This window comes from Abramis brama (assembly GCF_963993115.1).
Source record: "Abramis brama genome assembly, chromosome: 6".
NCBI classification, from domain to species: domain Eukaryota; kingdom Metazoa; phylum Chordata; class Actinopteri; order Cypriniformes; family Leuciscidae; genus Abramis; species Abramis brama.
Window position 1 is genome coordinate 5,467,285 of NC_139968.1, and position 25,813 is coordinate 5,493,097.

A 25,813-nucleotide genomic window follows, 5' to 3' on the forward strand; every position below is an offset into this window, starting at 1 on the left:
AACTGGAGCACAAAAGAGAGTGAACTTCCAGATCAGCTTTGATGTTAAAATTGTGGACAGTAATAACTGCACAACTCTTTGCATCAATCTCAATCATTAACATGCAATAGAGCTGCACGATTTAAAGATGCCGATCTCCATTCAAACACCCAGGAGATCTTATTCTTATTCCTAAATGACATGATTCATCTGTGTTTCAATCAGATTCACAAACACACAGTCTCATTATTTCTGTCTTACAGTCGTTTATATGATCACAGAAGTGCTGGGATTAAAGTGTATAGTTCAGATATAAACACTGATGTCTGACAGCATCAAATCAGCTTTTGAAAGAAACATGACACTTCAAATGAAGATTGTATCATGACATCGTTACACCAGTAGGTGGCGACAAGATCATTCAAGAGGTTCTTCAAGGTTTTGTCAGAACCTCTAGTAAATTACTAGTTATTTTGTTTGGTTGTCTGTTCAGAATCATAGGAGAATTGTGATCTTTATTTCAAACAAATTTAGCGTTAAGTTTCACGGTAAAGCTGCACAATTCAGGATAAATTGAAAATTGCTATTTTGTAAGCAAAATGTAGCCCCGCCCCTTTTCAGCGCTGCGCTCGTTGTCTTTTGACTTCCGGTCTGTATTTGCACAGAGATTTTGCGTTTATGAATGAACGGCTCGTTTTAAAATCTTCCCGGTCGACTGACATTTGTTAAGACATCTGCTTTAAACATTACAGTCATCATGATAACTTTCGTTAACTTTACATTAAGTAAATCCACTTAAAAAGCTAATTACTCCTGGACAGCAGCGCCATAGAAATATACAGATCGACCGCAAAAACGGAAGTTAAAAGACAATATTCTTAAGATGGCGGCGCCCTCGTTTCTCTGGTGCATAAGCTCTATTAGCCGTTATTCTGATGTATACAAAACTATTTAATTACTAAAAAGGAGGATTCTAAACCATTATTAGTAACAGGGTTGCAATAATTGAAAGCACATTTACACACACCTCCTGAGGTAGACATTTCCAAAAGGTTGCGTGCTTCCTTTTATATGCATATTTACACACAATGACAGACACAGAACTGGTTATTAAACATGTATTTTTAAATAATGATGAAACTAGTAGTCAGAAACTCCGTCTGAGGTTATGATGTGTTGGTAGATTTCAAGTAACTAAAATGACAGTATCGCTCTTGAACGATGGGATCACTGACAGAAGTATAAAGCTACTATTCAGACATTGTTGTACCAAACTGCATCACAAGGTAGAAAACGCTCCTCACACAGAACTAATGATGAAGATGATGAGACTCGCAACAATCAACAGTCTGAAGCTTAGCTTGGCCTTCAGCGTTTGTTTTAACCGGTGATTTCTTCAGCTCAGTCTTCACGATTAAGAAAAAGAAAAGAGTATAAATAAAAGGCAGAAACCTGCAGCTTTCACTGCAACAAACTCTCTGTGCTCATTTTACAAATGACCTTTAACTGACTTCAATTAATGACAAATCTACATGCTACAAAAAAAACATTTTAACCGCTGACACGTCTTAGAAAAACAACGGAGAGTGCTCAGAAGTGAGAGAACAGCAGTTCAACACCGAAACGCTCAGATAATGCCTGGGTTTACAGCAAGCAGCCTGATGATATTAAGCATCGATCCTGAGGCTTTTCATTAAAAACCCACAGTACATCTGGGAACGTAATTTGAAGTTGATCAAATGTTAACAAAGCAAAATCTGGTCCAAACTAAATTCGCTTTCAAGTTACAAGCTTGACTGTACAAGTATAATTCTCATGTATAACAGTACATTCATTAAGAGCCTTTATAAAAGCGTCTTGTACCTCAACAACGGCGTGACATTTATACTCTATAAAAGCAGAAACCTGATGGAAACACGTGGTCTGTGTCATGGCTGTGTTATAAGATGCAAGGATGAATGGCAATACATGAGATTTTAAAACAAGTAAAAAAAATAATAATAGTAATATCCACACGCTTGTGAGGTCTTGAATCTTTGTGGTTGTCAGTAAACGATTTCTCCATCGCTGAGGATTTCCTTGTTTGTCAACATCACATGTTCTCTGAGAAGCCGTCACAGCCTTCGTTGAACTCCAGGTCGAGGACGCTGGGAAAAAGGCGTATCTGTCAAGCGGAGAGGTAAACGCACCCTGAAAGAAAATCCAGCAAGCCTTCCCGCTGTTTTGACAGGCTCATGTATTGGGAATTTCCAGCTTTGCCTGATCAAAACGTTTGGATTTGTGTGTCTTGCCCGTTCCTGCGTGTTGTGTTCCTCATCCGGACGCGAGTCCGAGTCTCCAGGTCTATGTGGGTTTGTCTGTGCTTGAACAGTCAGACAGTGTGCAGTCGCAGAGCTCCCGGTAGATCCTCTTGCGGACTCGAGGCATGTCCTCTTGAGTGAACAGCAGCGGCTTCACGAACGCCAGGCACTTGCAGTACTGAAAAAGGAAAAACAAAATCTCATATTATGTTGAGTCATTTCATAATAGATCAAAATAAATTATACAAAACCCCTTCTTCTTTGAGCCCAGAGTATTCTCCTGTTGATGTGTATGCACTCACAGGCGGTCGATAACCTGCACTACCCCTCCTGGTCTACAGGAGGCAGTACCACAGGTTATAACCCATATCTTTATACTCTTTTAGGCTACAGTACAGATGCAGATATTTCTAGCCTCCTCGCACAATCTCTCATCCACATCCACTGTTGTTGTAGCTTGCATGCGCGTGGTTAGTGGACTCTAGCGTACGCTTAGAAAGTGCAGTGTACTTTGGGTGGCCTTGTTCACACCAGCTGTTGTTTGGTCAAAAACTACAGACAGGTTTTAAGTGTCCCTGTATATGTGTTTGTGAATATTTACTAGTATGCATGTGTAATAGAGCAGTTTGTGGATGTATGTAAACGGTCTGCAAAGTTTTAAAGATCACAGTGCAGATTCTGCTAAAGGAAGTGATTCTGAACTGAAACGAGTCGTCAGTAATTCCAGTCTCACTTCCTGATGAACCTGCGAACGACCTCCTTTGACCCTCAATCCCTGTAGTCGTGGCTGAGACTGCAAAATGCAAATCCACTTTGCATGAACTTCAAAAGGATGAGATTGATACATTAAAAATGTTGTTATTGTTTATGTTCGTATCACTGTGTATCAAGTGCTAAGGAAAATCCAGAGCTGAAATTCAGATAATGGTCATTTGGTTTCCGACACACACTGTAAGCGATCGGCCAATCACAACAGACTGGGTCATCTGACCAATCAGAGCAGAGTAGACCAATCATAACAGACTGGACCATCTGACCAATCAGAGCAGAGTAGACCAATCACAACAGACTGAGTCATCTGACCAATCAGAGCAGAGTAGACCAATCACAACAGACTGGACCATCTGACCAATCAGAGCAGAGCAGACCAATCACAACAGACTTGGTCATCTGACCAATCAGAGCAGAGTAGACCAATCACAACAGACTGGGTTATCTGACCAATCAGAGCAGAGTAGACCAATCACAACAGACTTGGTCATCTGACCAATCAGAGCAGAGTAGACCAATCACAACAGACTGAGCCATCTGACCAATCAGAGCAGAGTAGACCAATCACAACAGACTGGACCATCGGACAAATCAGAGCAGAGTAGACCAATCACAACAGACTGGACCATCGGACCAATTAGAGCAGAGTAGACCAATCACAACAGACTGGGTTATCTGACCAATCAGAGCAGAGTAGACCAATCACAACAGACTGGACCATCTGACCAATCAGAGCAGAGTAGACCAATCACAACAGACTGGGTCATCTGACCAATCAGAGCAGAGTAGACCAATCACAACAGACTGGACCATCTGACCAATCAGAGCGGAGTAGACCAATCATAACAGACTGAGTCATCTGACCAATCAGAGCAGAGTAGACCAGTCACAACAGACTTGGTCATCTGACCAATCAGAGCAGAGCAGACCAATCACAACAGACTGGACCATCTGACCAATCAGAGCGGAGTAGGCCAATCACAACAGACTGGACCATCTGACCAATCAGAGCGGAGTAGACCAATCACAACAGACTGGATCATCTGACCAATCAGAACAGAGTAGACCAATCACAACAGACTGGGCCATCTGACCAATCAGAGCAGAGTAGACCAATCACAACAGACTGGGTCATCTGACCAATCAGAGCAGAGTAGACCAATCACAACAGACTGGACCATCTGACCAATCAGAGCAGAGTAGACCAATCACAACAGACAGGGCCGTCTGACCAATCAGAGCAGAGTAGGCTCATGGAAAGAGCTCTTTGAATCTTCGAATGAACCGGTTTCAGAAATGAGGTGATGTGCAGTGTATATTATGAGAAAATGTATGTGTTTTTTATTTGATACTTTTGACGCTACTGTATGAGATTCCAAAACAAAATCAGGAACCTTGAAAATATCATAATGGGGCACTTTTATGAAAACACAACCAAGCTGTAGTTTTATGTAACAGCATCGGTCCTGGACATGTGACCAAAAGCGGGAATCGTATTGGTTGGCCAGAGAGTACAACACCTCTGGCAAATTGATGGCATATAGATGTTTGTGTCATTTTTTTAATCACACTAAATTTTCACAATCAACATGTGTTTAGATGTGAACCGGCCTTTAGCTTTTTATTATTATTTCTGTCTTTGTCGCCCTTGCACACCGTAAAGCAGTCCTGCCCACTGATAGCCATGCACACACATCTACTTAATTACAGCAACATCACATGCATGGTATGCGTGTATAATAACATTATCCTTATATTATGATCATTAGAAGCACAAGGTGTAATTGCTGCCTAACACACTCCTCATGTCTGCTTAACCTAACCACATCACTTCAGTTATACTATAGCTGTATATGTAATATGTGACCCTGGACCACAAAACCAGTCACACGGGTCACAATTTTGAAATTGAGATGTATACATCATGTGAAAGCTCCATTGATGTGTGGTTTGTTAGGATAGGACAATATTTGGACGAGACGCAACTACTGAACATCTGGAATCTGAGGGTGCAAAATATTGAGAGTCCATTTATGTTGGCGATTGTGCTGCATTCACTCATGTTTAAAAAAATACATGTTTTATATATTTACGGTAGGAAATTTACAAAATATCTTCATGGAACATGATCTTGACTTAATATCCTCATGATTTTTGGCATTAGCGATCATTTTTGACCCATACAATGTATTGTTGGCTATTGCCACAAATATACCCGTGTGACATGTGATCCAGGGTCACACATGGACATTAGTTTGCCACACTCATCTCAAGCTGATAACTGAACACTTCCTGATTGTATCATTGAAACAAGCTGACATGCTTTGAAACAATATGTATTGTGAAAAGCGCTATAGAAATAAACTTATATTGAATATATCATGATCCACCAGCCCTACTGTACGCAAACATTTACCTCCAGGACGAAAACCCCACAGTCGTTGTCGTTCTTCTGCTGAGGAATGGTCTGTGGAGAGAACAAACCAAAGATGAATGTGGAGAGAACAAAGCACAGATGAAGCTCTCACTGTGTTCATCCAGAACATCAGAGCACGGTTTATGAGCTCACGTCACACACCTTGTTGACCACCATCTTCCAGCCCTTCTGGAAGACCAGCTGCTTCTTCTCTTTTGCTTCTGCCAGGATGTATTTGAGGATGTTCTGTGGGAAGAGTCACACGTCAGCTCGATGTGAGGATCTCTATCTAAACCACACTGCAAACACACTCACGTCCACAGCGAACTTGAAGAGGATGCCCTGCGAGTCGTAGAAGTTGATGTTCTGCTTGGAGACGTCCACGGTTATGAGCGACCAGTGGATCTCCAGGTGAAGGGGAATCAGAATCAGTGTCTTAGAAAACAGATCAACCTGAGGACGGCGAGACAGAACACGTCAGACACTCTCCGGCATCATTCGGAGACACGATTCAGGGCTTTTTGTCCATGCTATGGAAGTTAATGTTGTTTCATTTCCAATGCTCTTCAATATCTCTCTCGTGTTCCTCAACAGAAAGAAAGCCTTGTGGGTTTGGAACGACATGAGAGTGAGTAAATGATGACAGCTTTTCATTTCTGGGTGATCTATCCCTTTAAGCACGTCCGTTTACTGAGCATTTGATGGAAAAACAACAAAAATGTGACTTGTAGGAAATGTAGAGACTCGATATCAAGCACTAAACAAACACAAATGAGAGATTTTTTCCAGATTCTATCAATATGTGATGTTTTTGCAAGCTGTGACATTTACCTTTTTGGTCCACCGTCTCACGCCTTCATAACCTTTTGCTACAAACTGTCGGTAAAAAAAACTGTTGAAGAAATGAACCTAGAAAAGGACAGATAAACAACGGCTGGTCATTTTGAGGAGAAATGATATGCAATGCTGATTCATCTGCAACATAAGAGCCTCACCAGGACAAGTTCAAAAGGTTTTGTTTTTAAACGCACTGAAACCCCAGAACCAGGAGCCACGCATTTACTGTATCGCCTCTAGAAACCATACATGTATTAATCTAGTCGGCTCACTGACATCCCTCATTCTTACATCCCTACACTACAGACATTTATTCCAGCGAATTTGCCAAAATATCGCTAATTAGACTAAATGCACTTTGCAATATTTAAGCAATATTGCAGTCGCGCTGCTGTTAAAGTTGAGTAATTTACATTTTGGACGCCAAATTGTCAGCTAATTTAGCTACTTTTGCTCCACCAATGGGAAAAAACACTGTATGTCTCAGAGCAACACACTAAAGCTGTTTTATTCCTGAATAAATGTGTTTTTGAATGAATCGGATGAGTGAATGATTCAACGACTCAATCATTTAGTCACAAAAGGTCTAAAAGGATGAAAAGACACAATCTGTGTGAGATGTGTGAACACACTAGGGCCATTTTAAGAAATATTATATCAATAATCACCTTAAAAATACTGCGATATTATATATGATTATATTGTCGAACCGACGACACATCAATAAACACACACACACCTCGTTCAGTTTGCCCTTTGACTATTATTAAAATGTTAAAAGCTTGATTTACTTTTATTACTTTCTGCTTAAAGGCACACTGTGGAGAAATTGTGTTTTTGTCAAACAGCGACCCCTAGAGTCGCTGTGGAATACTTGCACTGTCGTAAATACCCGTTTGATTTGCGCTAGTTTGCACGTTGTCTTCATGAATATGCTCAGTTGCTCAGCTGCGGTGATGCGTGTTCCAGTAGCGTTGTCATATGTGGCAATAACAGATAGACTATAACACGCTCTCACACGTTTTTTATTTATTTTTTTTACATTTTTGGGAGGAGTACAATTTACATATGTGGTTTCAACAACCAGATGCATTTACACTTGTCCAGTTTCGTCTGGAGTGCGTCTCAGACCTCCTCCTGAAGTGGTTTGAGCGGTCGGATTCAAATCCGTCTTGAATGCGTTTCGGAGGGCATTTACACCTGGTCTTTTCACTAGTGATGCACCGAAATGAAAATTCTGGGCCGAAACCGAAACTTTAGGATGCTCTTGGCCGAAAACCGAAACTGAAGCCGAAAATGGCTTCTTTTAAAAATGTATATATACTGCTTGAATTTAATGGATCTGAAATGAAAAATCACAATATAATAATCAAATTTTATTAACAGTTACATTACATAAAACATGAAATATTTTTAACAATAAATATAAATAATAATACCAAATAATATTATTCTTCAAGTTTTATGTTCCATCAAATAAAATAGTTTTTTAAAAGTTGTGCAAAAAAAATCCACAATTTTGGAGATTTTTGCAGAACAAATGTTACATATTGCAACTTTGGTGTCCTCTCGTATAGGGCTGTCACTTTTGTGAAAAATAAATCCTGTTCGATTTTTGAGACATACCTGTGTTCATTGAATCGTTAGTAAATTGCCTATATTTGGCGTTGATCCGTTTTCAACGCCAAATATAGGCAAATCCACGGACAACTAAACAGGCATTAGGACGACCGTAAAGAGGGCGCACAAGTCAGCAATGTGGACTGCCATAACATCAATGAAAAGCATTACTGAAGGCTACATATTATGCACTATATTATGCAAAAATAGGCTATGTGTGTGTGTGTGTGTGTGTGTGTGTGTGTGTGTGTGTGTGTGTGTCAGAACCTGCAGTTGCTGTGTGACGCGCGTTCGCTGCGAGCGTATACTGTAGTGACGAGCTGGTAAGCTCCGAGAGAAGGCCGTTAAAATCGATTCCCTATTTTCGTTTTCGAAACTTGTGTTGGTTGGTCCGATCGATTGTGCAATAAGTGACAGCCCTTTGACATGCTTAATCTTTGATAGGCAGATGCGTGATAACAGCTCGACCGTGAGTGAAACCTAAGCGCTTGCGCACGGATGGGAGGGGCGGGTGACATTCATTTTCGGTTAAACGTTTTCGGCTGTTTTTTTTTATTTCGGCCCGAAACCGATAATGCCATTTCGGCCGAAAATTTCCGGCGGCCGAAATTTCGGTGCACCCCTACTTTTCACGATCAGATAGCTATCCGATCTGAGAAAACGCATGAAGTGGCCAGGTGTAAACAGCCCCATGCCAAAAACATACGCATGAAAGCCGAAAACAAACGCTGGTTGGCCTCTCACGTCCATAGACAGTATATAAACGCTCACGTCCAAATTTGAGGAAGTGGTGGGGGAAGTGACGTATGCCGTAAAGCAGTCGAATTTTGTAGTTCTTTTTGTGCTCGGGTTACTACCCAAACCCTGAAGTTACGTAGAGCCAGTAAAAGCGATACAGACCCCGTCAGGCTATGGCAGACGTGTCATTCAACCTATTGTAAGTCGATGTACCATCACAAGGATCTTGGAAATATATTATGAAGGTTGAAAAACTACATAGTGTTGCTTTAAACTAACAGAAAATATTAGTTGTCCTGTTGGTGTTGCTATTAACTTCCAATCTTCAGTGAAACGCTTTAGTTACTGTATGAAATGAAATGTATTGTGTGAAGTAGGATAACCCAAGACATAAACTGAGAAATGCATTAATGCTTTACCTTATGGTTCGTAGCTTCCATGATCAATTCTCCATACATGTTAATCACCTGCAAAAACACACACATATCAACTCCTAGTCCAGGAGACATGCAAATGCATTTTCTTGTAAATCCAGATTGAAAAGCCTACCTGATCATTGACCCAGTTTTGGTCATCAAGTGTTGAAAGGTCATCTAAGGTCAAAGTGTGCTTGTTGTAGGTCACTTGGAAGAAATGCATAGGAGCACAAGCCAGCCCAGCCCTGTACTTGGACACTTCTGCTGTTATCAGCTTCATCCTGAACATAAAGAGAAGCTTAACGCTTATCAGAAGAACAACCTGGAGTTCAGTTACACTTGAAAGATCATCAGAGCCACAAATCAGAGCGATATATCTAACATATCTAATATAATCTAACAGGAAATTAACATTGCATGAGAGGCAGCTGGATTTAAACACACTAAATCACACGTTTCCCAGCATTCGTCGAGCTCAAACATTTAAACATAATAATAAACCAAACCAATTTTTTCTTACATTCAGTGGAAATATATACTAGCATTAATAGTTTGACGTCCGTAAGAATTTTCAGTGTTTTTCTCTTTCTTTTTCTATTAAGCTCTTCAGGGCGGCATTTATTTGATCAAAACTACAGTGAAATATTGTTAATCTTAAAAGACTTTTCTATGTGAATATATAGTAAAGTGTAATTTAATCCTGTGATCAGTCATTACTCCAGTCTTCAGTGTCACATGATCCTTCAGAAATCAGGCTAATATGATGATTTGATGCTCAAGAAACATTTATGATTATTATCAGTGTTGAAAACAATTGTACAGACTAACATGTTTGTGGAAACCGTGACACATTTTTATTTAAGACACTTTAATGAGTAGAAAGTCTTTACTGTCACTTTTGATTGGTTGATCAATTAAATAAATAATAAAGAGATGTTTTTAACCTGCTGACCCCAAACTTTAAGTAGTGTTGGTATTATAGCAAAATAAATTTTGGTAACAGGTTTTTGGAAAGAAGTCAGACCAAATACATGTGCGTTACAACATCTAGTTTGACCTCCTGAGGTCTTCCTGAAGGTTATATCTCATAAATCGTGCCATAGAGTGCCAGAGATGTCCACGAGGAGCTTGAACTTGCCTGTCGCTGAGATCCGACTGAAAGATCTTGTTTAGGTGATCGAGGACATCAGTATCGCTTAACGGGGCGAAGCTGGCGTATTTCCCATAGAACTGCTCAAGGAATTCTGGGAGGGAAAAAAAGCACGTTCAGTAAGAGAAAACGGCACCGGATCAGCAGGAGCGGTGTGAACACTACCGTGAATGCACTCGACGATGCCCTCGGGGGTGAACTCAGGCGGCGGAGCCTGGCCCGTCCCGTCCGTGCACTCGCTCCGGCTCTCCCCGCCGGGGGGTCTGCAGTAGTGGTGGTCCCAGGACGCCTGCTTCACATGAGCGCACCAGCTCGACGGCTCGGTGTCCATCGCCTCATTATGAGCGGGAACGTCCGGCTCTGCGCCGGTCAGGGAGGAATTCTTCATCAGGTCGTTCAGCGTTTGAGAACCGCTCAGCTCTTTGGTGTCACCGGGACGCGTATGATCACTGTTCTCCGAGCCATTCACCACGAGCGTGCTCTCACTCGCTCTCTCCGTTTGGGAGAAGTCCGGCTTTCCTCGGGGAGACGGAGCCTCCTCCATCTCAGACACAGTCCCGGCATCCACCGGGTCTAAGGTCACGACCCCCGATGTGCTCACCACCTCCTCCGCCGCCACCTCTTCTTGGCTCACCATGTCCTTCTTCTTGCGTCCGCGTTTCTTGGAGATCTGCTCGTGTCCGGGCGCGTGAGGCTTCCCGTTGGGACCGCAGCAGTCGCACGTCTTCGGCACACGCTTCCTCCTGGAGCGGCCATTCTCAGGCATCTCCCCGGAGCCGGATTCTGCCCGATCGGAGCGGTTCGGTGCCGGGACCCTCATGGCAAACTCTACCCCATTCCTCCCGGGATCCTCTCCACGCTTCTCAGCACGATTCCACCATCGGGAGTCTGGATCCTGGAACTGGGAATCTGGGCAGTTTGGATTTACTTTTCTAATTTGTACGTTTGAAAGGAAGAAAGAGTAAAACAATCTTAGTGATTTGAGATCAATCTTATGAAAAGTGTTTAACATCAGTATTTTACAAATATTACAGTCCCATTAAATGAACAGGCCATTCACACAATATCACACACACCAGTCACAAACCAAGTGTAACTCGGCTGAACAGGACTTTAATATGCAATTTAAATGTTTATTATTGTGTCTATTTGTCACTGAAAAATCATTTTGATGGCTTATTTCTGCAAGGAGTCTGTTTACATGCGTATGTTTGTTTTATCGTTTGGAAAAAGTCGATTTTTAATCGCATTTGGCACTTTGACTGTCAATTTTGCTGCTCAGTGCAACTGTCTGCATCTTTTCTGATGAATGCATATCATATATACATTTGTTGAGTTAATGGAGACTGTGTCATACAGAATGATCACCAACGTATTTATATGGTATTACCATGGTACATGTTCAAAACACACGGTTTAGTGAGACTTTCATATGGTAATACTTCGTGAGTTTGGTATACACAATGATATATGCTATGAATGATTATTATAATCGTGTACCATGGTATTTACATGATGATCCAAGGTACTTCACAGAATACCGATGCACTTGTCAGTCAAATCACCGGCAATGTGGATATAAATATGAGGAAAATATGAGCTGAATTTTCTGATCGAAACTGAATTGAAATACGAACGCATTCAAGTCATGAGGAATAACGCCAGCATCGAGGTTACAGGCATAAATAATCTGAGATCATGATAATCAATGATTCAGAGCAGATCATTTATTCATCAGTCCAGCAAAACCTGCAGTTTATCTTGTGGAAGCCTCGCACACAGAAGAGCGCGGACATCTGTGCTTTACAGCCTCACCGTGTGTCCGTCTCGAGGATGGAGTGCGCAGGACCTTTAAGGCAGTGAGAATAATTCCGATCAATATTCCTCTATCACTGATATCGATAAAAGTGAGGGTTATCAGGCGTTGTTATGGTCGCAGACCGATCGCGGCGCAGATCGATGACGTCACACGACGTGTTTCAGCGACATCTAGCGGGAAGGAGACACTGAATGCTTTAGTTATGACCACAACTATGAAACGACATCAACATATCCATTAATAATATGAACTTTGTAATAGGCCTGCATTAAAGTGCTATTCTTGGATAGTTTGAATCTAATTCTGTGATGATAAAGCAGTGAGCCCAAATTATATTTGTGCTGCCTAACCTCACCATTAAATAAAAAAAATACAATAATTATTTATTTACGGAATTTTTTTAAGCTTCATTATAAATGATTTATCAGTGCAAATAAGTATTGTTATAAATTCATGTTCTGGTAATCTTGAATCCGAATAACTAAGAGAATAACTCTCTTCTCTGATGACGAGGGCGGCCTACATTTGTTCTTGTTCCTGAAAGCGTTTCACACGGATAGGCTATATACGGCACAATAGGGAAGATGTTTCAATTACTGTATATATTCCTGTTGATGTTCGGCTCACATTCTCATGATGGACACAAATATTTATAAATGAAAGGTGTGGAGCTTCATTTAGCCCAGTTTATTAGTGACGACAACAAACCATAGATAATACAAAAAATTCTATATTTACAAAAACAGTATGCTATATTGTACAAAGATACAACTTTCAAATGCATTTTATGTCTGAAAACATGATTTATGCAGCAGTGTCCACAGCTGTTTCTCTATGCCGATGGACGTATGCTGTGAATCAATCTGATCTAGCCTGATATAACTGATACAGTATAAGGCACTGACATTTCTCACTCTTTGCCATAGAAAGTTTAGTATATTACACTGTTCTGCTTGAGATTAATGAATTACATTCACAATAAATAAAATCAGACATGCTGTTGTTCAGAAATGGCCCTGTTCAAATATTTCAATCTGAGATGAATCCCACGCTGATGTTGTGTTGAAATTGAATATATTACATGTACAAATATTGATGTTAGGCATTATTCATGAAACACGCACAGAATTTCATTTCTGTGTAAACTTCGTAAAATGAACTTTGCTGGTCATAGGGTTTGATTCTCAGGAAATAAACATGGTTATGTATAAAGTGTCTTCTAAATGAATAAAAAGCTAGCAATGCCAGACAGAAAATCAAACTGCTTGAGTTTCATGAATGAGGCCCGTTGGGTATAAGCACAATAAACTTCTGTATGAAACACATATTTGTCAATAAAATAATATGACACACAACTATATGCAACTACATACTAACTACATCAGTGCTACACATTTGTCCATAACAGAAGCGTGATTTGGTTCCTCAACATTCATATGTTACAGTGCACTGATCTGAACGCTTCAGTGAACGGGCTGGTCTGCTGGTCTGGTGTCACGCTGGGAGCTTCTGGAGGCTCATTACATTGTCTCTGTGTGCTTTTACATTGAGTCATTGAGCAGATGCATGTGTCCAAATGAGGAACATCACAAGCACTTCATTTACGAGTAGCTTGATTCCTCACATATTTTTCTCCATCTGTAAAAAGAAACAAAAAAAAAAGTTCATATTATTAGCCATTGCTTTAGAGCACAGCGTGTGTTTCAGAGAATACTGACTGGAATTTGTTTCTGTTTCTCAATCGAAGCTTTTGTATGATCTATAATAAAATATATACAGACTAATTCATATGATGCTTTTTGCCCTTTTTAGAGCTTGAAAGTATGGGAGCCCATTTTAAGACATTTTTATGATATAAAAAGTCAAAATTATGACAGTCATATTTATGAGAGAAAAAGTCAAAATCATGATATAATACGTCATAATTATGAGAAAGTGGAAATTATGACAGAAAGTCAAAATCGCAGAGGTGGAAGTAACGAATTACAACTACTCACGTTACTGTAATTAAGTCGTTTTTTTGGGTACTTGTACTTTTTTGAGTATATTTTTAAATCTGTAATTTTACTTGTACTGAAGTACATATTAAACTAAGTAATCTACTTCGCTACTTGTAAAATCACATTTCGTTACTGAGTACAATTTGAATTGATATTCAAATCTTTGACCGGCATTTCGGTAGCCAATAAAAATATTCGATCGTAAACGGACCAATAAAACCCCTGATATTTGGACTGAATTAAAGCCGCCGCAGTCGCAGCCGGTTTTGAAGAGCTGATCATAAGTGAAGGAGGCGAGGAGCTCAGAGTGATTAATGGCTGGACTGAAAGTTTGGAGAAACAACAGTCTACATAGTAGTATTGTCAAAATATCTATATTTTGATACATATCAATACTGAAATATGTCAATACTCATTTTGGCCAATACACCGATACGATACCAGCTGCGCGTTCGCATTCTCTCATCTCAACGACAGCGAGTTTGACACACCCGCCTCCTCTCAGCGCGGGATTGCAGGTAGGCCTATTACGCATAATTTTATTAATACCTGCAAGTTTCTATGGCATTTTTTAATGGCAAATGTCACGAGTGCAATATTATAACGCGAGGGCACATTCATGTAATCGCAGAAAACTGGACGCGAGCTCTCAAATGTACGAATGAACTGGACTCGGATATTGAGTGTGCGCTCTCGGACTGTGTCATATCATGTGCAATCGCGAATCTCTCCAAGTGGTTCTCACTGCAGACTCAAATGACGTCCAGCTCCAATCTCTCCATGCTCTTGAATTAAACGTTGTCAAAAGTAATGAAAAATCTAGTCTTTTTTGCAAATTAACTTCAGTTTGAAATCAAGCTTCCTTGTGCTGTGTGTGAGCTATTGCAACAGTAAACAACGTTACCCTATTGTAAAGACAAATACACTGAGTGAGTAAATATTTAAGTTAGATTATTGTAATGGTTATTGCTCAATGTTTAAATATGTAAACAAAAGCCTAAATTAAAATCTCACAGTATAAAGTGGACGTGTCTCTTCAGAAGACTTGAATTAAACTTTTCCATTCAAATAGATTACTGTTACAATGAGTGTTGTGCTTTTCGATGCTTGAAAATAATGATTGCCTTGACAAAATGGATGGACAAAAATGTAGATATTAAAATATTTAGTATGTGGTAGTTTTCCCGATGGTATTACAAATTATAGGCTAGGCCTACTGAATACCGACATATTTCACAGTGTCATATTGAAGTTAGAAATTCCAGTATCATGACCACTAATTAATGTCCTTCGACAATAAGGTAAAAACGTGTTAAAAGTAGCTATTTTCTACATAAATCTATGATTTGGTTGAATATTTATTGGTAATACATGAACTATCGCCAGCTAAAAAGTAACTAGTAACTAGTACTCTGAGTAGTTTTTGAGAAGAGTAATTTGTACTTTTACTTAAGTACTTTTTTGACACCAGTACTTTTACTTGTAATTGAGTATTATTTCAGCAATGTAACGGTACTTGTACTTGAGTACAAATTTTCAGTACTCTTTCCACCTCTGCAAAATCGTAAGGTAAAAGCAAAAATGAACATGATGAGAGATATGAGATAAAGTTAAAATTTATTGTCATTTTAATGTTAATGTTTTTGAAAACATTTTATCTCATTTAAAAATAACATATTTTCCTTGCACCTTGAATACATGCCCCCCCCTTACACCACTGCATCCCACGCTTTACACCACTGCACCCCACCGCTTTACACCACTGCACCCCCCCTTTACACCACTGCATCCCACGCTTTACACCACTGCACCCCACGCTTTACACCACTGCATCTGACACTTTACACCACTGCACCCCACGCTTTACACCACTGCACCCCACGCTTTACACCACTGCATCTGACGCTTTACACCACTGCATCCCACGCTTTACACCACTGCATCCCACTCTTTACACCACTGCACCCCACGCTTTACACCACTGCACCCCCTCCTTTACACCACTGCACCCCCCCCTTTACACCACTGCATCCCACGCTTTACACCACTGCACCCCACGCTTTACACCACTGCACCCCATGCTTTACACCACTGCATCTGACGCTTTACACCACTGCACCCCCCCCTTTACACCACTGCACCCCACGCTTTACACCACTGCACCCCACGCTTTACACCACTGCACCCCATGCTTTACACCACTGCATCTGACGCTTTACACCACTGCACCCCCCCTTTACACCACTGCACCCCCCCCTTTACACCACTGCACCCCCCCCTTTACACCACTGCACCCCACGCTTTACACCACTGCACCCCACGCTTTACACCACTGCACCCCACGCTTTACACCACTGCATCTGACGCTTTACACCACTGCACCCCCCCCTTTACACCACTGCATCCCACGCTTTACACCACTGCACCCCACGCTTTACACCACTGCACCCCACGCTTTACACCACTGCACCCCACGCTTTACACCACTGCACCCCACGCTTTACACCACTGCACCCCACGCTTTACACCACTGCATCTGACGCTTTACACCACTGCACCCCCCCCTTTACACCACTGCATCCCACGCTTTACACCACTGCACCCCACGCTTTACACCACTGCACCCCACGCTTTACACCACTGCATCTGACGCTTTACACCACTGCATCCCACGCTTTACACCACTGCATCCCACGCTTTACACCACTGCATCCCACGCTTTACACCACTGCATCCCACACTTTACACCATTGCATCCCACGCTTTACTCCACTGCACCCCACGCTTTACTCCACTGCACCCCACGCTTTACACCACTGTATCCGACGCTTTACACCACTGCATCTGACACCTTACACCACTGCATCCCACTCTTTACACCACTGCATCTGACGCTTTACACCACTGCATCCCACGCTTTACACCACTGCATCTGAAGCTTTACACCACTGCATCCCACTCTTTACACCACTGCATCCCATTGCTTTACACCACTGCATCCCACGCTTTACACCACTGCATCTAACGCTTTACACCACTGCATCCCACGCTTTACACCACTGCATCTGAAGCTTTACACCACTGCATCTCACGCTTTACACCACTGCATCCCACGCTTTACATCACTGCATCCCATGCTTTACACCTCTGCATCCCACGCTTTACACCACTGCATCTGACACTTTACACCACTGCATCTGAAGCTTTACACCACTGCATCTCACACTTTACACCACTGCATCCCACGCTTTACACCACTGCATCCCACGCTTTACACCACTGCATCCCACTCTTTACACTACTGCATCCCACGCTTTATACCACTACACCTGAAGCTTTACACCACTGCATCCCACACTTTATACCACTGCACCTGAAGCTTTACACCACTGCATCCCACACTTTACACCACTGCATCCTATGCTTTACACCACTGCATCCCACACTTTACACCACTGCATCCTATGCTTTACACCACTGCATCCCACGCTTTACACCACTGTATCTCACGCTTTACACCACTGCATCCCACGCTTTACACCACTGCATCTGACGCTTTACACCACTGCATCCCACGCTTTACACCACTGCATCTGAAGCTTTACACCACTGCATCTCACGCTTTACACCACTGCATCCCACTCTTTACACCACTGCATCCCATTGCTTTACACCACTGCATCCCACGCTTTACACCACTGCATCTAACGCTTTACACCACTGCATCCCACGCTTTACACCACTGCATCCCACGCTTTACACCACTGCATCTCACACTTTACACCACTGCATCCCACTCTTTACACTACTGCATCCCATGCTTTACACCACTGCATCCCACACTTTACACCACTGCATCCCACGCTTTACATCACTGCATCCCATGCTTTACACCTCTGCATCTGAAGCTTTACACCACTGCATCTCACACTTTACACCACTGCATCCCACGCTTTACACCACTGCATCCCATTGCTTTACACCACTGCATCCCACTCTTTACACTACTGCATCCCATGCTTTACACCACTGCATCCCACGCTTTATACCACTGCATCTGAAGCTTTACACCACTGCATCTCACGCTTTACACCACTGCATCTTACGCTTTACACCACTGCATCCCACGCTTTACATCACTGCATCCCATGCTTTACACCTCTGCATCCCACGCTTTACACCACTGCATCTGACACTTTACACCACTGCATCCCACGCTTAACACCACTGCATCCCACGTTTTACACCACTGCATCCCACGCTTTACACCACTGCATCCCACGCTTTACACCACTGCATCCCACTCTTTACACTACTGCATCCCACGCTTTATACCACTACACCTGAAGCTTTACACCACTGCATCCCACACTTTATACCACTGCACCTGAAGCTTTACACTACTGCATCCCATGCTTTACACCACTGCATCCCACGCTTTATACCACTGCACCTGAAGCTTTACACCACTGCATCCCACACTTTACACCACTGCATCCTATGCTTTACACCACTGCATCCCACACTTTACACCACTGCATCCTATGCTTTACACCACTGCATCCCACGCTTTACACCACTGTATCTCACGCTTTACACCACTGCATCCCACGCTTTACACCACTGCATCTGACGCTTTACACCACTGCATCCCACGCTTTACACCACTGCATCTGAAGCTTTACACCACTGCATCTCACGCTTTACACCACTGCATCCCACTCTTTACACCACTGCATCCCATTGCTTTACACCACTGCATCCCACGCTTTACACCACTGCATCCCACGCTTTACACCACTGCATCCCACGCTTTACACCACTGCATCCCACGCTTTACACCACTGCATCTCACGCTTTACACCACTGCATCCCACTCTTTACACTACTGCATCCCATGCTTTACACCACTGCATCCCACGCTTTATACCACTGCATCTGACGCTTTACACCACGGCATCCCACGCTTTACACCACCGCATCCCACGTTTTACACCACTGCATCTGACGCTTTACACCACTGCATCCCACGCTTTACACCACTGCATCTGAAGCTTTACACCACTGCATCTCACGCTTTACACCATCGCATCCCACGCTTTACACCACTGCATCTGACGCTTTACACCACTGCATCCCACGCTTTACACCACTGCATCTGAAGCTTTACACCACTGCATCCCACTCTTTACACCACTGCATCCCATTGCTTTACACCACTAAATCCCACGCTTTACACCACTGCATCTAACGCTTTACACCACTGCATCCCACACTTTACACCACTGCATCTGAAGCTTTACACCACTGCATCTCACGCTTTACACCACTGCATCCCACGCTTTACATCACTGCATCCCATGCTTTACACCTCTGCATCCCACGCTTTACACCACTGCATCTGACACTTTACACCACTGCATCTGAAGCTTTACACCACTGCATCTCACACTTTACACCACTGCATCCCACGCTTTACACCACTGCATCCCACTCTTTACACTACTGCATCCCATGCTTTACACCACTGCATCCCACGCTTTATACCACTGCATCTGAAGCTTTACACCACTGCATCTCACGCTTTACACCACTGCATCCCACGCTTTACATCACTGCATCCCATGCTTTACACCTCTGCATCCCACGCTTTACACCACTGCATCTGACACTTTACACCACTGCATCCCACGCTTTACACCACTGCATCCCACGCTTTACACCACTGCATCTGACGGTTTACACCACTGCATCCCACGCTTTACACCACTGCATCCCACTCTTTACACTACTGCATCCCACGCTTTATACCACTACACCTGAAGCTTTACACCACTGCATCCCACACTTTATACCACTGCACCTGAAGCTTTACACTACTGCATCCCATGCTTTACACCACTGCATCCCACGCTTTATACCACTGCACCTGAAGCTTTACACCACTGCATCCCACACTTTACACCACTGCATCCTATGCTTTACACCACTGCATCCCACACTTTACACCACTGCATCCTATGCTTTACACCACTGCATCCTATGCTTTACACCACTGCATCCCACGCTTTACACCACTGTATCTCACGCTTTACACCACTGCATCCCACGCTTTACACCACTGCATCTGACGCTTTACACCACTGCATCCCACGCTTTACACCACTGCATCCCACGCTTTACATCACTGCATCCCATGCTTTACACCTCTGCATCCCACGCTTTACACCACTGCATCTGATGCTTTACACCCCCTGCCTGCATGGGAGATGGATTCTCTCAGGATTCTGGGGTTTCTCCAGGTACCTTGGTCATCCCAGTAAGTGGGGAATGCCAAGTCGACCAGAATCTGCTTGCAGCAATCACCCTGTCCTTCCTCTCCTGTCACGTTAATGATCCTCTTCTGGCTTCTACCAAGAAACTAAGATCCAGAAGGAAGAGGGCAGTCCAGTCCACCACAGCTACTCCAGAGTCAGTCAAACCAACCAACCGCCATCTTCTCCCAGGCATCCAGGTCAGTCCCAGTCACTTCAAAATCTGAGTCAATTTCTGTTATTCAAGAACCAGTCAAGTGAACCGCTGTCCTCTCTCAGACATTCAAGTCAGTTCCAGCCAGTCTGCTGACTTAACCTCTGTCTTCCCAGTAACTGCCAAGAGTATTCCTGTTACTTCAGAGTCTGCCAGGTCTGTTTCAGTCACTGCTGAATCGACGAAGGTCACTGCTATTCTGCCTGGGTTGTCTGAGTTAGCTGTAGATACTACAGAGGCAGCCCAGCACACAGTATCAACCCATCGAAAGGGTTGTTTCGATTGCCGCAGAGGCCTTCTCTGAGAGATTGGGGGTGTGGCTACTGTAGCAGGCTGAGAGTTGGGGGTGTGGCTACTGCAGCAGACTGAGAGTTTGGGGTGTGGCTACTGTAGCAGGCTGAGAGTTGGGGGTGTGGCTACTGTAGCAGGCTGAGAGTTTGGGGTGTGGCTACTGTAGCAGGCTGAGAGTTGGGGGTGTGACCACTTTAGCAGGCTGAGAGATTGGGGCGTGGCTACTGTAGCAGGCTGAGAGTTTGGGGCGTGGCTACTGTAGCAGGCTGAGAGTTTGGGGTGTGGCTACTGCAGCAGACTAAGAGTTTGGGGTGTGGCTACTGTAGCAGGCTGAGAGTTTGGGGTGTGGCTACTGTAGCAGGCTGAGAGTTGGGGGTGTGGCTACTGCAGCAGACTGAGAGTTTGGGGTGTGGCTACTGCAGCAGACTGAGAGTTTGGGGTGTGGCTACTGTAGCAGACTGAGAGTTTGGGGTGTGGCTACTGCAGCAGGCTGAGAGTTTGGGGTGTGGCTACTGCAGCAGGCTGAGAGTTGGGGGTGTGGCTACTGTAGCAGGCTGAGAGTTTGGGGTGTGGCCACTTTAGCAGGCTGAGAGTTTGGGGTGTGGCTACTGTAGCAGGCTGAGAGTTTGGGGTGTGGCTACTGCAGCAGCCTGAGAGTTTGGGGTGTGGCTACTGTAGCAGGCTGAGAGTTTGGGGAGTGGCTACAGTAGCAGGCTGAGAGTTTGGGGTGTGGCTACTGTAGCAGGCTGAGAGTTTGGGGTGTGGCTACTGCAGCAGACTGAGAATTGGGGGTGTGGCTACTGCAGCAGGCTGAGAGTTTGGGGTGTGGCTACTGCAGCAGACTGAGAGTTTGGGGAGTGGCTACAGTAGCAGGCTGAGAGTTTGGGGTGTGGCTACTGTAGCAGGCTGAGAGTTTGGGGTGTGGCTACTGCAGCAGACTGAGAATTGGGGGTGTGGCTACTGCAGCAGACTGAGAGATTGGGGTGTGGCTACTGCAGCAGACTGAGAGTTTGGGGAGTGGCTACAGTAGCAGGCTGAGAGTTTGGGGTGTGGCTACTGTAGCAGGCTGAGAGTTTGGGGTGTGGCTACTGTAGGAGGCTGAGAGTTGGGGGCGTGGCTGAGGGTATTTAGCTGCTTTGGAACCGTGACTTATTCGTTAAATGGGAAAAGAAATTCAGCTTTGGTTACAGGGATGAAACACAAATGTCACTGCATTTAGACTGCAAAGATCGAACAGATCATGAACACATCAAAGCAAACAAAGCGCTACAATGGATACCATACAGCGTCGTCATGTCAAAAATGCATCTGGTGCAGATAGATGGGTTTATTATAAGCGAGATGCATGTATTTGCGCTAGGCAGAGTGTTGGCTACTCATTTACTTACTCATGACACACAGCAACAAAGCTAAAAGTATTCCTAAAATGTTGGACTTTTAATTGAAAGCAGCCTATGACTACCTGTTGAGATATGCCTTTACAAGCACCTGTAAGAGCTGTATGTGTGATGTATGAGTTGGGGGAGGCATGCGAAAGGTGCGTTTGCAAGGTTCCACTTGGTGCCACTAGTGTTGCAGGGCGGTTACAGCAACTTGACATTTATGGTCATCAGAATAAATTAATAATACATAAACTGAAAACATGTTTATTGTAGAAAAGGTATATTCATGTCATTGTCTGTATAAAAAGCATTTGTAATGCATTTTGAGTACATTTATTGCGTGTACCTCAGAGGAGTGTGCCGTTCACATGAGGAGTGTGGAGAGTTTTGGCCACTGACGGTCCACGTCCTGCTTCAGACTGAACCTGCACCTCAACCCTGTACACACTCTCTGGCTGGAGCGCATCTACAGTGAGTGACAGCTGATCCTGAAGGACAAAACATTCACAGAGCAATGTGCAATAAAGCGTAAGATCTATTGACAGCATTTTCCATTTCAACTTGACATAAAACTTCAGTATTTAAATTGCCATTACAGTAATGAGAAATCCACCAAATGGTCGATAAAGCAGTCAGAATTTATTTTGTGCTCTGCTTAGAATCATACATCTTTTTATTAGTTCTTACCAATCAGCAAAGTGACTCACCGGAGGAAGGATGTGTGTTTGGGAGATCAGTGTGCCATTAGTGCTGCTGCTGGACACTTTGACCCAGGAGAAGTGGAAACCAGTGATGGGCGTCTGGCCTGCGCTCTCTGGCGACACCTGCCAGCTGAAAACTGCCTGCACAGAGCCATTCACCGGCTGGAACACAGCTGAGAGCTTCTCAGGACGCTGCAGGGCTTTTTTAAACTGAGGATGGCGCTCTAGGACAAGAGATTGCACTGGAATGAATGATAGAGGATATCAATTCTGTCATAACATTTGCAAAATCCTGGGTGAACCTCAGAAAGGCTGCCTCACTTACATTTCACTACAAAATCAAAGACAAAAACAAATAATTTACATAAATGAAAGCTATTTTGAGGATAATTTTTATGGAATATAAAGGATTTTTTTAGCCTGATATCACGGTAATTGTAAACTATTTTATTATATAATTTGATAATATTGTATGCTATGGTATCCGTTAGTGAAATTTGGCACACAGATGGAAGACAGTCTCAACATTTTCTAGAGCAAATTTGGAGTCTCTAACTCAAAGCCTCTAGCGCCACCAACTGTCAGAATTTGCACTCATGTTTTATGCTACTAACTTTTTAACCATATGGGCTAGAAACAAAAATGTCCTCTGATTCCTTGTCATCGGACGGTTTGATGACTGTTCGAAATTTTTCTGCCATTTAGAATTTTCCAGAAAACTACTTTTTCTAACTCCTCCTACCTAGACTTTTGCTTCGATTTATACACACACAAAAAACAGATCATCGTCAAACCATGCAGACAAAAAGTTATGGAATTTTATGTTGATTTGTCAAACCGTTCTCAAATAATGCATGAACAAATTCAACAAAGAGCACGCAATGCTCAAATCTCTGCAATGCTTCAGCGCATTCAGACCAAAGTTGGTGTGTGTTATGACAACCATGACCAGAGGTTACCTGCACAGTTTTGGCACAGTGCCACCTAGTGGTCAGGAGATATGTTTTTTATTTTTGCTAAAAAACTAAATTGTTTGACCAAAAATCCTGAAATTTTCAATTGTGGCCTGCTATATTTTATAAACACATTGGAGTATCATTACAAAACTTGGTATGTGTCTTCGGCATGATCCCTTGAAGGTATTAAAAGTTTGGGGCCAGCACCACCTTGTGGTAAAAAATTATAATGAAAATTCAAATAATGCTGATAGCTTTTGCTTTATTTTGCCTATTTTATGGACACCGGTCTTGATAGATTCCATGAGTCATACAGGGAACAATGACACAAATTTTTCCACAGTCAATCGAACTCGCTGTCCACCATTTTGAATTTCCTTGAAAACCTACTTTTTCTCACTCTTCCTAGATTTTCACCAAATATTGTAAAAAATGGATTTCGTATTGATATACCAAACCGGTAACGTTTAATGCCTCATCAAATTTGATGGCTAAAACAGATCTACAGCAGCATCTCTGCAAAACTTTGACATATTGACACCAAACTGACCACACCCCATCAATTTGGTCACAGCGCCACCTATTGGTTGAAAGTGACGCAATTAAATCATATTACTAGTGATTATATTTAAGATTTTTCCAGCCATTTGACTAAAATGCTCCCAGCCATGCTTGCATAACTCATCATGCCTTTTTTGTGCTTTGCCCCTTAATTGATGCTTGCAGCTATATTTTTTAATCATAATTGTTGTTGTTAAAATTATTGTTGTACTTAAATCACTATTGAGATTAGAATTACAAACAAATTCAAAAGAACAAAAATCCAGAAACATTACAGTAATGAGAGTGAGACTTATTTATTTATTCATTTTGCATTGCATTAATGAAAACTAGGCTTAACAATTGTTTACAATGTAAACCAACCCTAACGGTCTTAAAAGCAGGCTTAATTTCTTTACGCAGGGTTTTTCTTTCTTTTGATTTTAGGGTGAAATGTGAGAGTGACTAATTTGGTGTTGTCTCTGATACCGATATCATCTTACCATCTCTGGCACAGGCAGCCAGTTTTTTCCGTCTGCCCATCATCGATAAGCAAAGTGGGGTGGTAACAGAGGTCATGACCTCTGACCTCTGCTCTTGTTCAGTAATAGGCTTCACTGCCACACGGTACTTACAGGCAAAAAACAGGCCAGTAATCACAAAATGTGTTCCCTGAAGAGCAGAAAATAGCACAGTTATTACTCAATATAACAGTATATTGTCTGTGGAAATGACCTCAGAATGAAATGAAAAAGTAAATGAAAAACACATTTAAGTAACTGCATCCTGCTCTGCTAAAATGAATCAGATAACTGGTTCACCCATCCGTATCATAATGATATCCCACTAAGACACCGTCACACATTTCTATTGTGTCCAGTGCCAGTGATGACAGATCGTGTGTGGAAACACAGCGCTCTCGGGCAGTCGTGCCATTATCTGTTACACTATTCAGCTGCATTAACTTCAGGGAACAAAGAAATCAGATGTACGAATAAAGCGCAGTAATAATAAATTCAAGGGTCACGCCAAGGTTTGATAGTGACTTCATCTTTTAGTATTAGTATCGGAAATGTAAGAAGATATAACGGTTCTGAGGCATTAGAGGGATTGTTCACCACAAAATCAACATTATTTCATCTCTTATTCACCTTCAAAAACCTTTTTATCTGTGGAACACAAAAGGCACAATTTTACATTTTTAGGGTATCAAGCCACTTGCCATAAAAAACCCACCAAGAAGTCAAACTTTTGAGCTGTTGAACGGTAAAAACATTGAAAGCCAATCAGCTTAAGCATTTAAAGAGGCAGACCAGTGCGCTGGTGTGGACGTTAATATAGTTATCGTAATAATTATTGTTCTTGTTGT

At 42.7% G+C, this 25,813-nt stretch overlaps 2 protein-coding genes across 5 annotated transcripts in view; both read right to left on the reverse strand.

Moving 5' to 3' along the window:
- Nucleotides 1-1,027: 1,027 nt before the first annotated feature.
- Nucleotides 1,028-12,218, reverse strand: senp5 (SUMO specific peptidase 5). 3 transcript variants are annotated; one of them, XM_084116374.1, is made up of 10 exons: nucleotides 12,043-12,218; nucleotides 10,393-11,159; nucleotides 10,216-10,321; nucleotides 9,211-9,358; nucleotides 9,081-9,128; nucleotides 6,298-6,375; nucleotides 5,782-5,919; nucleotides 5,629-5,712; nucleotides 5,467-5,517; nucleotides 1,028-2,457 (listed from the first exon to the last, which is right to left on the reverse strand). In XM_084116374.1, the coding sequence occupies exons 2-10, from the start codon at nucleotides 11,045-11,047 to the stop codon at nucleotides 2,323-2,325; spliced, it is 1,443 nt and encodes a 480-aa protein (XP_083972500.1). In that variant the 5' UTR covers nucleotides 11,048-11,159; nucleotides 12,043-12,218; the 3' UTR covers nucleotides 1,028-2,322. The 3 variants fall into 3 exon arrangements, with proteins under 3 accessions (XP_083972500.1, XP_083972499.1, XP_083972498.1); XM_084116373.1 differs by having other exon boundaries at nucleotides 11,977-12,188; XM_084116372.1 differs by lacking the exon at nucleotides 12,043-12,218 and having other exon boundaries at nucleotides 10,393-11,373.
- A 485-nt stretch (nucleotides 12,219-12,703) lies between these two features.
- Nucleotides 12,704-25,813, reverse strand: part of anos1b (anosmin 1b) — an 80,757-nt gene continuing 67,647 nt past the window's right edge. For both annotated transcript variants that reach the window (XM_084116816.1, XM_084116815.1), the window contains exons 11-14: nucleotides 24,948-25,116; nucleotides 22,955-23,172; nucleotides 22,594-22,735; nucleotides 12,704-13,684 (exon numbers count right to left, since the gene is read on the reverse strand). In XM_084116816.1, the coding sequence (XP_083972942.1) occupies nucleotides 22,595-22,735; nucleotides 22,955-23,172; nucleotides 24,948-25,116 (528 nt within the window). In that variant the 3' untranslated portion in view covers nucleotides 12,704-13,684; nucleotide 22,594. The remainder of the gene's footprint in view (nucleotides 13,685-22,593; nucleotides 22,736-22,954; nucleotides 23,173-24,947; nucleotides 25,117-25,813) is intronic.

Bases quoted from the DNA above. Each gene is read 5' to 3' on its own strand.
- senp5 (XM_084116372.1), bottom strand. From the start codon at position 11,239: ATGTTAAACACTTTTCATAAGATTGATCTCAAATCACTAAGATTGTTT. The intron at 5,713-5,781 runs GTGAGTGTGTTT...CTCTTCCCACAG, and splicing joins TCTTCAAGTTCGCTGTGGAC to AACATCCTCAAATACATCCT. The intron at 5,518-5,628 runs GTGTGTGACGTG...TTCTCTCCACAG, and splicing joins GGAAGATGGTGGTCAACAAG to ACCATTCCTCAGCAGAAGAA.